General features: G+C 49.9%; 1 protein-coding gene across 1 annotated transcript in view; it reads left to right on the plus strand.

Annotated features, from left to right (window-relative positions):
* Positions 1-309: 309 nt before the first annotated feature.
* VPS8 (VPS8, CORVET complex subunit) overlaps positions 310-11,060 on the plus strand; it is a 94,375-nt gene continuing 83,624 nt past the window's right edge. Inside the window, exons 1-5 of the mRNA XM_026075574.1 lie at positions 310-389; positions 4,419-4,476; positions 5,345-5,448; positions 7,660-7,731; positions 8,743-8,859. Of these exons, the coding sequence (XP_025931359.1) occupies positions 357-389; positions 4,419-4,476; positions 5,345-5,448; positions 7,660-7,731; positions 8,743-8,859 (384 nt within the window). The 5' untranslated portion in view covers positions 310-356. The remainder of the gene's footprint in view (positions 390-4,418; positions 4,477-5,344; positions 5,449-7,659; positions 7,732-8,742; positions 8,860-11,060) is intronic.

Below are 11,060 nucleotides of genomic sequence, written 5' to 3' on the forward strand. Positions count from 1 at the left end.
CCGAACCTGCGCCGCGGGAAGGCTGAGCGGGAAGGCCGAGCAGCGGGGCGGGCTGGCGGCCGCTCCGCCCTGCCGTTGCCCGGGGCTGCCGGCGCCGCGCAGGTACCGCCACCGGGGCCTCTCGGGTCACCCGGGCCCTTCCCCTGCCGTCTGCGGGGTCCCGTCTCTTCGGGCCCCGCCGCAGCCCCMCGTCTCGGTACGAAGGGCCCGAGCAGGGCCGCGGCCGGGCCTCGGGTCCCGGGTGGGGGGGGAAGGAGGGGTAAAGGGGCTCTGTCTGCGGCGCAGGTTGGCCAGCGGTTGGAGTCGCGGAGGTGGAAGAGGACCGCCGTGCGAAGGACGCTCGTTGCTGCAGAAGGATGGCTGCAAAGAGAAAGGAGGTGGTGCTTCAGGTCAGTGGGAAGCAGCCTTGGTAGACGTGCCTTTTAGAGCACCTTTTAAACTTGCAGCAAGCGCAAAGAATAAAACTCAGTCCTGGGGTRTCTCAGACTCTGCTGGTAAAGCTCTACTGAGAAGTCCCAGTGCTGGAAGAGTATTCCTGGAGGCAGGTGGGAAGAGCTGGCAAGTCAAACCTGTCCCCAAAAGCAGTGCTTCGCCCAAGTCAGGATTGAGGGAGCGGAGTTTGCTTCTGGGCTGCGGGTTGATCTCGGAGGTGCTACGTGCCGGTGCTGCCCTGCGGCCTGGCTGCTCTCAGAAATCAGAATGCCCCCGGGTTTCACAAGAGACTTGTTCACAGGACATCTAGAAGTAGGCACCTGGGGGCTTGCTCCTGAATATCTGCTGGCTGTCATGGAACGTATCTGACCAGTCCGAATACTTAAAGATCTCTGGGACGTCGGAGAAAGTTTGAGAGACAAGAGCAATTCAAAGGCCGGAAAACCTATTTCACAGGGATGTACAGGGGGATTTTCTTCTATTTACCACGTAGAGGTGACTTGATGATGCTTTATGACTACCTGCATAGGGAAAGGATTTCTGAGGGCAGTTTAGTAAGCCAAAAAATTGATGTTAAACAAATTGAAAACAAGATGCAAGTGCTTAACAGGTAGAGTCAATAAGCAGAAGGAAAAAAAAACAAAGTAGGTCATGAAAGTCTGCATCAAAATTTGAAACAAGTTCAGTCTTCTCAAGAGAGAAAAATGCTGAAGGTGATTCTTGGTTCTATAACCCTGGTCATTCACTGCAAAAATTGGGAAGCACGGGGTGAAAAAGGTGAACGTTTGTGTAAGAAGAGAAAGATGGTCGCTTTGTTAAGGTAGAAATGCCTTTCTGGTGCTGCATCTCCCACTGTGTCCCTGTTTGATGGGAAAGCTGCTTCAAGCAGAATTTGCACCTTTGGCAACTAAGTGTGCACCCAGTGTGGGAGAGCTGGGTCTAGATCTGCAATAAGGTGACTGTTCATGGGTGCAAATGAAAGCTGAGCCTCGTGTAGAAGGTGAAGTGTCCTAGAAAAGTTCTGGGAGTGTTAGAGAAGAGCCAGGTCTCTCAGCTGCCTCTGGGCATCCAAATTAGCAAAGCACTTTGAGCAGTGTTGGCATTACTTTCCGAGTCCATCAGTTGAACTCACAGCTGAACTCATTATCACAAATTATCATCATCATAAATCAGTTGAACTGATTAACCTTCTGTGAAGCACTCCTAGGGTGGTCCTAGCACTAGGAACACCTGAAATAATTAAATTTCTTAATTCTGCAGGTGTTCTCTGAAAAAAAAAATAGGCTTGGGGTTACATGCTGAACAGGAAAACAGATGGAGGTGTTTGAATAACTCCCTGCTCTTTGAATGAGGCAGGGTCCTGGAGAAATGGTACTGTATGATCTCCGGTGACATTTCTGAAAGAGGGTCTGTAAGAGAGGCCATTAAGCTTGCACTGGAATTTCCAGTCTTGGGGAATCTTGACTTTGCAGTTTTAGCAGTCCTTAATGCAGTAAGGCTAGCTATTATTCACTAACTATTAACACCATCATGCAACTTACTGTCTTCCAGTGCGGACTAAATGTAGTTAGGATTAATGATATCAACTGAGAAAGTTATTAAGAGTCTTCATTGTTCAGAATGAACCAAAGAGATCTTAAATTTTTTGAGAAGCCTTTTGTTAATTTTGTTTTTCTAAGTGCAAGCTGAGGGGTAAGTGCTGTAAGCTGGGGAAGAGACTATAGATTTTTTTCATTTCTGATAACTGTATTGGAACTGAAGGATAAAATAGTACTTAGGCCAGCATAAGGAATTGTCTAGGACATCTTTGACTGGACAGTGCCCTGAACAACCTGACGTAACGCTGAGCTTTGAGCAGGGGTTTGGAGGCTCCAGAGGTCCCTTCCAATCTAGACCTTTGTCTCCGTTTGCTATGTTTTGGGAGTCTTTAAATTGTCACTGGCTTCAAATTCAGGTAAGGACGTGCTGTGCTCAGACCACCCTCTAGTGACCAGACACTGGCAAAGCCAAAGCCATGTATTTACTAGTTGTTTATGGCATTAAGGCTCAAACATCTCAACAAAGGAGCGTAGCGTGTGTGGAGGTGCKGTGAGAAACTGCTGATGGAGAATCATGTGGCTTATAAATTTGATGAGGCCTGGGTCCAAAGTAGGAGCAAGGAACGGAGGAGGCATGCTAGAGGCAAGCACGTTGAAGCAGCGCGTGGGATGCTGGAGTTCAGCCCGTGCTCCAGACCAGGAAGAGAAATGGTGAGGGCACGTGGAGTCATCCTGGAGCCTCCTAGAGCAGGCAGGCCTGCACGCAGAGCAAGAATCGAGTCATTTTTAGTGCTACAAACCACAACTTCTGTCTCAGTATCAGCATAGCAACAATGAAGCAATATTATTAATGTGATAATGCAGCTTTAGCAGCTGCAGCCTCAAGTGATCACCCAGGTCCAGCCTCCGTCTTGCAAATCAGAAGAGCCAAAAAGAACAGAGCTGTGTCCTGAAGCTGAGATCCAGGCTGTGGTACGATGAACCCAGATGTTGTGTCAGTGCGCTCATCGATTCTGCCGAGCAGCGTTGTGTTTCCTCGCTGTTGTCTGGTGAACTCTCTGCTGTGCCAGTTCACGTTGCTCTGCTTTCAGGTCAGCTAGTCCTCTAAGCCCCGCAGACCTRGCTGAGCCCATCAGTTGCTGTGAAGGGGTCTTACTGCCGGTCCCCGCCCTGCTGCCCTTCCACCTGGCTCTGCCTCRGCCTCTCTCTTGCTCTGGCGCTCATCAGTCTTTTAAAAAACTTGCTTACACTGGGAAAAAACTACTCAGGKTTTTTTTATGGGATATTTTTCCTCTGGACTAGTGAGTTAGATCAGCTCACAGAGGAACCCTGATGAGAACCAGGACCAGACCAGGGCAAGCAGTGGGGGTGCATGGCCTGGAAATGTGGGGTTTTCTCTAGTCATTTGCTAGGCAATGTGTCCAGGGCTTAACTTTGGCTGGCAGGCCATCTTTTCTCCCCCTAAGACTTAAAGGAGYACTGGATGACCACCACCTCGCTGCTGCTTTTGAGCACCACGCTCGCTCTGATGGGAGGAAGCCCTTGGGGACAACGCTGTGCCGTGGCCTAGCAGGGGGGTGTGTGTCCTCCAAGTCTGCARTTCTTGCACTGTGATCCAGCAGCCTGTAGAGAACCAGTCAGTCATCTGCCAGCAGCTCCTGCTGCTTCTGGCTGCCAGACCGTGTTAAAACACCTTTCGCAGATCACAGACTTCCATTCAGGTCACACACAGCAAAGGAGTTCTTCGTGTCTCTCTTATAGCAATGATGCTGAGGTAGGGAGCTCGGGGTCCCTCAGTCGCTCGTCCCCGCTCCTTGCTGCAGTTTCTGGTGTGGTTTCGCACCCCTACTGGACTGCAAACTAAGTCAAGGGACAGGAGGAACATCTGGAGCCTTTCCTGCTCTCTGCTATCGCTGCACAGCCCCAGAAGGAGTTGTGTTGCCACAACTGCAAGAGGGCACCAGGAAGAACCTGAGGTTGTGTGGGCGTTTCGCGGATCTTCCCTCTTGCACCATACCCAACACGAACCAGCAGGTTCAGCTAGGACTCCGCTCCATCAGCTGCGATTTTGATGGCCTGCTAACGTGCAGGGGGCTGTCTCCCCAGGCACCCCACTCAGGAAAACTCAATCTCTCTGCAAACTGGGGCCGGGGTCCCCAAGCAGCCGGGCTGTCCAAGCAGTCACAGCTACTAAAAGGGGGATGGCTTGCTCTTTCCATGTGCCTTCCCTAGGTTCTTGTGAGCCTAACCAAGTCTCTAATCCGCTAGACTTTTCTTCAGGGTTAGCGGCTCACCGATGGGTCTCTGTGAGAGAGCTGGCATTGGCTAGGAGTAGGAGCTTGGGAGGTGGGGGCTCCCTGAATTCAGCTCAATGCACATTTCTTACAGCAACCAGATAACCCTGCTGACTCACTGTTGCTGTTATTGCGTTTTTAAATTTTCATACAGATTAACATCAATAACCAGGAGCTTTGGGAAGAAATGCTGTGCCTCAAAGGACTCATTGGTAAGGGCTGCGCCAACACATAAGCTTGCTTTTGTTCAGTGTTAAGAGGACTCCCCAGTGCTGTTAGGAATTGGTTACTGCTGATATGGAAGTTCAGTTGGTCCTTCCATTTCCCTTGCCCTGAACGGAAACAGGAAACATCCTGACAGAGGAGAGACTAGCTGGAGGTCCCACTGTCTTCCCGGCTTACGTGGGACAGTTATTACACAGTCACAGCGGTGCTGGTGGAGGGACCTCTGGAGTCTCTAGTCCAGCCACCTGCTCAGGGCAGGACTGTCCCCAGTGAAGGGAAGAGCCCTGGCCTTGAGGATGGAGGGATGGTTAGGTAGGCCTCAAGCGTTCTTCTTCTGTGCAGCAGTTTTCCCTAGAAGATCTAATACTCCYAAGGTCACAGCAGTGTAAATGTTTCTTCTAAAGACTCCTTCATAACACTGTTATTATGTTATGTGCAATGTGATTTCACCCTCCATGATCTAGTGATGGAAACCTTGAAAAAGTATGGCAATTTCTGTTTCAGCATTGAATCTGTAGCACTTCTAGGTGTTCAGCAAGAATCGTGCCATACTCCACACAGACCTATGGGGCAACAGCCACAGGTTGCAGCTTGAGAGGTTCAGGTTGGACATTAGGAAAATCTGCTTCCCAGAAGGGTGGTGCAGTACTGGGTCTCCAAACCACAGGTCTCTGGAGAGAGGGATCTCAATCCTTAAAAGTTTTCAGGATCCTTTTTATTGCGCTAATAGCCTTTTGCAGTCCCCTTCCAAATGATTACGTTGCAAAGTGGAAAAGTGCACAAACCAACCTATTGGCATATAACATGTAAACTGATCAATTTTAACCTTGTTCTTACTGATTTTCCTGTTTGCAGTTGTTGATGCATTTCAAGCCTGGTGTGGTCCATGCAAAACCGTAGTGGATCTTTTCCGAAAAATAAGGAATGAAGTCGGCAGTGACCTCCTGCATTTTGCAGTGGTAAGATGAAATGTGGCACTGCTTCAAATATCCAGTCCCCTGAAATTAGCAGGCAACTAAAGGTTGAGGTCATTTATGTTTACAACATTGAGCCAAAATGGTGACAAAACAGGACTTCTAGCTTAGTAAGCCTGCTGAATGCAGGCAGTTAGTTACTGGGGTAAGACAGAGCTGGTATCAGCGAGAATTTTCAGGCTTGTCTTGTTCTGCACTTTTTGGTTTCCTTCTCCAAACAGGAGAAGGTTTGAAGACAACTGATCATTGTTCTTCATTTATTTCCTATCTAACCATATTCCAGGTCTTGCTCTAACCCTGCCACAAACTGGCTCTTGTTCTTCACAAGCTGACAAGTTTGTTGGCAGATGTGTGTTTAAGGACACAATAAACTTTTCAAGGTATTTTTCTGCAGCATGCAGCAAACTACCTAAGCCATTTGCACTGGACAGGGCCAGCAGCATACACGCTCGTCTCATGTACAGAGAAAGGCTGGAGGAGATGGGTTTGTTCGGCCAGGGGAAGAGAAGACTAAGGGGCAGATCTAATTGCTGTCTTCAATTGTCTAATGGGGGGTTGTAGACAAGACAGAGCCAGACTCTTCTCAGTAGCACGCAGCAGAAGAACAACAGGCAGCAGGCACAAGTTGCAGCAAGGAAAATTCCAAGTAGATATAATGGAAAAAGTGTTCACCAAGAGAGTGGTCAAAAACTGGAAGAGGTTCCCAGAGACACTGTGGAATAGGGATTCTTGGAGGTATTCAAAACGCAATTGTACACAGCCTTGAGCAACCCCTGTAACAGGTTAGCCCTGCTTGGGCAGGGGCTTGGACTGGAGCCCTTCGGAGGTCCCCTCCTACTTCAGTCGTGCTGTGATTCTGTGTTAAGTGCCTTAGCAAGCTGAATGCCAGCCCTCAAAGGGCAATTGCTAAGGAAGCTGTGGGCAGCGAGGTTTCTAGTGGAGGCCTGTCAGAAAAGGTATCAGTCTTTGAAAACGGGGTCTGGTTAATGAGCAGTGACACTGGATCTGTGCTCTACCAGATCATCTAGTAGAAGAGAGGTGAACTGGTTTCCCAGTCAGCCTGCGAATCACCAAGATCAAGTAACAGTGAATCTGGGCTACTATAAGCCTCCGTGTGCTACCTGCTATCTTACGCTCTTTTGCGTATAGCATGCCCTGTGTGTTGCCTGATGCTAGTTCTGTCTCAATGACTTTGAGGAAGAGGGAAGACTCCCATGCTACACCTGCCTTTTGTCTTTGAGGTCATCTGTCACCCCAGGAGGGAGCTGCAGTAGGAGCTGGGTGACTTGGGCCTGTCACTGTCCGTGTCTTGGACACATGAGAACAACGGGCTTTCCTGGCCTCCCACTTAGGCAGTGGCAATAGCATCAGTTGCAACAGCGTGACGCTCTCCTGGTTGGGACTGTGGAAATGTGGCAGCTAAAGCTACCCAGGCCATAACAGAAAGCTTGCAGGGCAGCAGGACATCTGCTCAACCCAACCGTGGCTGCAGCATCTCCTGGCTGACCGACCTGACTCACGGTCCCTCTGGCAGAGCAGAGGCTTGCAAGGGTGGAGGTAAAGTGGGGGCAAAACTGTCATCAGGGGCTGGTGGTGGCTGTCCTGAGGCCACCACAGTACTTTTATTATCCAAGCACAGGAGTGCCAGCAACATGCTGAGACAACTCTGCCTGTCTGCAACCCTCCTTCAGCCATCAAAGTGTTTCAGGACAATTTAAATCAGGCATGTGGGGGTCTGGCTGCATGGGTGCAAGACACCATTTTGCAGTGACACTGCTCAACCCTGGCTGGTTAAGGGGGAAGAATACAGGCTGTGTATACATATGTATACGTATATATACAGGTTTCTCAGCAGCACAAGTCAAACCAAATGTTGTTTCTCCAGGACAGAGGTCTGAGCCAGGCCAGAGGTCTGCAGCTCTTCCTGCAGCAGATCCGCTGCCCACAGCAGCTACCTACATCTAGGGCCAAGCTCATGCAGGTTATGATCTTACCATCTTAATGTTACTAATGGTGATGTATAATTAAAAAAAAAAAAGGTAGAAACCCTTTCCAAACCTTCAGATGAATGAAGCCAACCCCATCTGATATTTCTTAATGCCATTTCACATGTATGTGTATTCCTCTGAAGCAGAAATGTTTTTCTGGAAACACTTTTTTTTTTGTTTTTTTTTTTTAATCTTACATTCCTTTTAGGCTGAAGTTGATTCCATTGATGCTCTGGAAGAATACAGAGGAAAATGCGAGCCTGTCTTTCTGTTTTACACAGTGAGTGGAAATACTTTTACAACAGTTGCATAGCAATAAGCTTGACCTGCCTATGGGAACAATTGTCCTCTTAGATGCTYTTTTCATGTTTTCACCAATTTTGTTTGCTCTGTATTTGTGTCTGCCAACATCTGCTAGTATCTTCTGGTGGTCAAGTGCTGCATGCATAAGAATGTACAGCCAGGTTTTACCTTTAAATACCTCTGCCTTGCCCCCAAGCAACAATAATTTTGCTTTATTAGATAACTTTGCTTTATTAATAAATAACTGAACAAGAGAGAGATGAAGATGCACCATATGGATAAAGTAAAAAAAATTTAAGGCATCTGCATGGGAGGATGAAAAGCAGGCAGAAGGCACAAAGTTACAGGAAGACTTTCTCTAGCTAGAGCTTGTCGAATTGGTTTGGGGCTTTTTTGGTTGGTTGGGTGGKTTTTTTTGTCTGTGGGGAGGTTCGTGTAGCCTGTGATGGATGGCTGWATTTCTTGGGCCTTTTCCCCTCCCTGAGATGGTGTCCTAGTTGTGAAAATCCATGACTTGCGCGCAGGGATCCCTATGACATGCTGGAACACATAGGTGTCCACAGGGTCTTGTGGGTGGGGAGTCCACGTGAGCAGTGTTCACACTGTGGGGACATACGTGTTGTCCTGCAGGGTCTTCAGGTTCAGCCTCCTGCTACTGCAGGAGCTCGCTCCTGTCACAAGCTGATTTTGCTTCCTCTGCAGGCTAATCTGGAACAACCGAGAAGGTTGCTCCAAAGCTCCCCTTTTCTTCTGGAGAGAGGAGCCCTGTCTGGGGAGAGGGCCTGACACCCAAGGCCCCGGCCAGGTGGACAGGACTGCAGTGTCTTCAGCCTGCTACTGGGAGAGCTTCCCGCAGGGAGCTCGAGGCAGACACTGGGTCTTTGCTCTTTACACAGCAGACACACTGCCATATGCAGCGTGCTGCTCTGGCGATTTTGAGAGTCCCACCTGAGAACTTAGTGACTGACTCGTGTTTCATAACTTTCAGGGAGGAGAATTAGTCGCTGTTGTAAGAGGAGCAAATGCACCGTTGCTGCAGAAAACCATCCTGGAACAGCTGGCAGCAGCAAAGAAGGTTTTGGAAAGTGGAGGAGAGCGCGCGGTGGTAGTCGGGCACTGAATCCCTAACTGCTGTAGGGGTGCGTGCCAGGGGAAAGGTTCGGCTCCCCAGTGGCAGCACAGCGGGTTAATTCCTTGCAAAAATACTGTCCTTCCACCTGAGTGCCTCTCAAGCCTGGTTAATGCGCCACGTAAACGTCCGCAGGGCCACAGAGCCCACCTAGAAAGAGAAAGCTGGAGAGGGTTTGTGCTCCTCAAAACCTCTGTCCTCTTGGAAAGACGAAGAGCAGCAGCACGTGCTATCCTGCTCTGCTGGATGACAGATAAACTACTGTGCTTTCTCTTGACCTGTTTGCCCACCCCAAGGGTTTATTTTATTTTTTTTAAACCTACCTTCCTGCTTAACTTCTAATTGCAGGATCTCTAGCCGGCCCCTGTTTGTGAAGGCATTTCTCTGAGGCTGTGGTGCTGGACAGCCYGTGGAGATCTTGGTCATTTTTGCCCCTCGCTGTGATTGATTCAGTGGCTGGGCTCTTTCTGCCTAGAGCCCCTTCCGGAGCCGTGCGCATCTTTCTCATCATCTGCACCTCCAGGGACCTGCTGCCAGAGTGTTTCTGAAAAGGTGCTTCCTTCCGAACCTCTGAACTTGTTATGTGGTAGTATCGATGAATACCCCCTAGTTCTCACACACCAAAGTGTCTCTCGTTCCCTAGTCACCTTCTCCATGACACTGATGATTCCTTTAGGCTGGTGTTGGCCCCTCCCTCAGCCTCCTGACCTCTATCGTCTAAGTGTCACAACCCAGTTTTGGTTCCAGATTCCTAGTTTGGGTGCTGCAGGTGCAACGTACCCTCAGGGCTGTCCTCAGAGCGGAAACCCCTTGGAGATCCCTTGCAYGCCCTAGGCCACCCTCTCCCCGGCCCCGGTGGTCTGCTGTGCCACCAGGACGGTCATTTTGTGTGCACTGTCCTCCGAATGGGACTCAGGAATCGATGGAATTTCTAAGGAACAAAAATGACTTTCCTACCTGTAACCTGAAGGCATCGTCACAGCACGGATGATGTGCTGGTAACTGCCAGCTCCCTCCGCTCAGCAGCTCTCTGGTGATGTTGGCTGGTGTCTTTCTGTGAATGTTCCCCCTACCCAGCTTTTCCTAGGAAATGTGATTCAGCGCTCGCAAGGTGAGCCGGGACCATCGCTGCTGAACTGAGTTTGGCCCTGAGGACAGCGGGAAGAACTGTGGTTCCTGCTCAGGTGGGGGGCGCAAAGCGGGGACCCGCCTGGCAGACGCCCGCTGGGAGGTAACGGGACCCTCAGCGCCGCGTGGTCCTGGCTCATCCTCAACCCCAACCGGTAGGCTGGCACAAATAGGAGGCAGGAGACCAGGCTGGGTGTCTGACACCATCAAGCTGAAATATCTGTTTCCTTCCAGGGTGTATTATTTTACATTTCTCAGTATTGTCCCCTTGCCTCCTAGCTTGGTGAGGGCTCTTGGAAATCCTGCGTGACTTTCTTCAGTCTTGAATAACTGTGCAATAGGGAATTAGCTGCACATACTGCTCACCTTTTCCAGGCTGCTTAAAAATTTATAAATACATTAAGGCAAGCTTCCCAACACTTGCCTTGTTTAAAATTAGCCACATATTCCTACTGGCTTTTGTCTTGCCCAACTTCTGACCCCCAGTACCACTTTTTCTTGGCTTTACCGGTGCAAAGCTGTGAGCTGGCTCTGACTACACCAAATCCAGGGACCCAAAACTGTGGGAATAGTAGCAAAGCCCAGTTTGTTTTGGCTGAGCCATTGCCAGGCGCTGTGCCGCTTCTGCCCTGGAGTGGCTGCCTGCGCCTTCCTGCAGCAGGTCCTGCTCTGGCTCTTGCTAGCCCGGGATCGCTGCTCTGGCGGGTGGTGTGGGCATGCACAGCATTTTCCTAATGGCCTTCTCTGCAGGCAGGAGGAAAAGGCTTCCCCAAACAGCAGGTTAAGCCTAGGACTAGGGAGGCAGAAGTAGGGAGAAATTTATGCAGCTGTGTTTATTTCATTAAAAAATGCTCCCCTTCTCCCCCGGCTTCCTCATGCAACACTGCTGCCACAGCTGGCATAAGGGTGCAAGGCTCCTCCTCTACGCTGTCTTTGCTCCTTGCTGCAAGCTTGGAAAAAAAATCCACCCCGCCTGCCCCTGCTGGTGCCTTGGAAGCGTATTTGTGTTAATATTTAATTGCCTTCCTTCCCTGCCGGGGGGGGCTAAC

Source organism: Apteryx rowi, unplaced genomic scaffold, assembly GCF_003343035.1.
Source record: "Apteryx rowi isolate R43461 unplaced genomic scaffold, aptRow1 scaffold_406, whole genome shotgun sequence".
In the NCBI taxonomy this organism is placed as follows: domain Eukaryota; kingdom Metazoa; phylum Chordata; class Aves; order Apterygiformes; family Apterygidae; genus Apteryx; species Apteryx rowi.